General features: G+C 54.3%; 1 protein-coding gene across 1 annotated transcript in view; it reads left to right on the top strand.

Moving 5' to 3' along the window:
* Positions 1–2340, top strand: part of LOC108794911 (ubiquilin-4-like) — a 28199-nt gene that overhangs the window by 19731 nt on the left and 6128 nt on the right. The window contains exon 10 of the mRNA XM_018566054.1: positions 638–809. Within this exon, the coding sequence (XP_018421556.1) occupies positions 638–809 (172 nt within the window). The remainder of the gene's footprint in view (positions 1–637; positions 810–2340) is intronic.

Below are 2340 nucleotides of genomic sequence, written 5' to 3'. Positions count from 1 at the left end.
GGGACCGATCGGCACCCCATACAGGCGATCCGCCGGCTCTACAGCCGGCGGATCGCTTGTATGGTGACAGGCATCGCTGCCTGTTTTTGAATTTCGGCCGTAACCCGCACGCGCGTGCCGAGCGGCGTGCGCGACGGGGCGTGCCTGAGCGGACGTCTAAAGACGCCCGCTCAGATCTAGAGAGCTCCGGGCCGGCCATTTTTCTACTACGGCCAGCCTGGAGGTAGTTAAAGGAGTACTGTGCCTTTTAATTTGGGACAATTGCTCTCTGCAGAGAAACTCTTACCTTGTGCCTCTGTCAGTCCAGAGCCCCTGTGGTGGTGACCGGCCTCTGCTGCCAGCTGGATATGGAGACACATTCTCAGTGGTAGATCTACATCCTGATGTCAGTTGCATTGGGATGGGTGTTCCCAACAGCACCTCCACCTTTTTTTTAATGCTTCACTGTCCATTCCCAGACTGTCACCCATTATGGTGTCCTCCCAGAGGGTGCCTGGGGTTGTAACCGGTCACCATATTGTTACGGGAGGTTGCATTTTTGGGTTTATTTTTACCTTTTAACATGCAGTGTGAACAGGACCTTTGGAAGCCGCCTGCATTTTCTGTACTTAAATCTTATTGAGGCTTTTGTTAACAGTTTTGGTGCTTTCAGTATCCCCGGAGTGCCGCCGGCGTCCAGCGGAAGTACAGCCCCCGAGAACACGTCCCCCTCCACGCCCAGCAGTGCCTCTCCAGCAGGGGGCAGCAGCAACGCTCAGCAACAGATGATGCAGCAGATGATACAGCTCCTCGCAGGGGGGAGCGCACCGGTAAGATGACTGGAACCGTCCGAACTGTATTCTTGTGGTTTTATAATAGAGATGTGCCGATACTGGTGCCGAGCATTTGGGCGAGTACTCGTGCCTGATGAGGCCTGATACCTGAGCTTCTGGAATCGCGGGAAGCCGGGCAGCGAGTCATTACAAGTGATGAGGGAGCATGAAGCCAATCAGGAAGCCCGGTTTTTTTTTTCCCGGCTTTCTGATTGGCTAGAAAGCCGACTTCACGCTCCCTCGTCTCTTGGTGACGAGGGAGCAAGAAGCCAGCTTACCACTCAGGATAATACACAGTCATAATACGGCACCTGGCTTCCTACCCTAGGCTCAGTATATAGGGAGCTACAGCTCGCGGTATACTGAGACGCCGGAGCGGATCTCGACATCGATGTCGAGATCCGCCCAGCTGCGTGAGTGACAGCTGGCTCCGCCTATCTAGAGGCAGAGCCAGCTGTACCCGCACCGTTACGCCAGTCAGTGCTGGTGGATCGGGGTGGGGGGTATCCAGCCCCTCCCCCTGTCACGGCTGAGAGCCGTGACAAGATCGAGAAGTGAGCGAACGCCGGTATGTGTTCGCTCACTTCGAGATCTACTGAGCCGACCCGTGACAGTCTCATTGTCACAGGTCGGCTAGAACTATGAGGTGAGTGAAAAGCACCCCCTCCCCCCCCTCCCCCTCATAGTTCTCCTTTTAATGGCCAGAAAGCCGGCTCCATCCTCCCTCGTCACTTGTTGACGAGGGAGCATGGAGTTGGCTTGCCGGGCAACGCGTCATTATACGGCACCTGGCTTCGTGATTGGCCAGAAAGCCGCCTCCATGCTTTCTAGTCACCTGGTGACGAGGGAGCATGGAGACGTCTTCCCTGCTAATCGGGAAGCCGGGCGGGGAGTCATTACACACCGTCTGGCTTCCTTAATGGGACTTCCGGTATCGCCGAGTACCGGAAAACGAATATCAATACTCGATACCGAGAAACCGGTATCGGTGCATCCCCAGCTTATAACATACTGCCATCATCACAGTCTATTGATGGTTGGGGCTGCACGTTCCTGAAATGTTCTATATAAATACTTTCATTGTGAAGGATTGCGCTAGCCGCGTATACAATCCTCCCGATAGGAATATGCTGATTATGTATCACAGGGGTGGGCAGGCTTCTGCCTCTGGGAGCCGTGCCAATGCCTGTCAGTCTTGCAATGCCTCAAATGCAATTTGTAGTTCCATAGAAGCCGGAGTGTTCCTGCCTCTGATGTATTACAATGCAAATCTGTTTAATTTGTTCACATTGATTAGTCACTTTCACTCGGGGAGAAACTGCCATAGTAAAATTTATAAGAGGGACCCGTTCCAGAGCATGCTGTCATCCGAAGCTGTTACTTTGCATGCTGGATGGAGAGCAGCGGCGTCACTCGCACACAATTCTGTATTTATCTGCTACTAAGCAGTGTGGTCGAACAGCGGCGGGGGGGGGGGGGGGGGGGGGGGGGTGCACGGTACAAACGATCCGGCGGCTGTACAGACACC

Source organism: Nanorana parkeri, unplaced genomic scaffold (genome assembly GCF_000935625.1).
Source record: "Nanorana parkeri isolate BGI_ZX_2015 unplaced genomic scaffold, ASM93562v1 scaffold911, whole genome shotgun sequence".
Taxonomy (NCBI): domain Eukaryota; kingdom Metazoa; phylum Chordata; class Amphibia; order Anura; family Dicroglossidae; genus Nanorana; species Nanorana parkeri.
The sequence above is the reverse complement of the archived record's forward strand: the minus strand, read 5'-3'. Positions and strand labels throughout refer to the sequence as shown.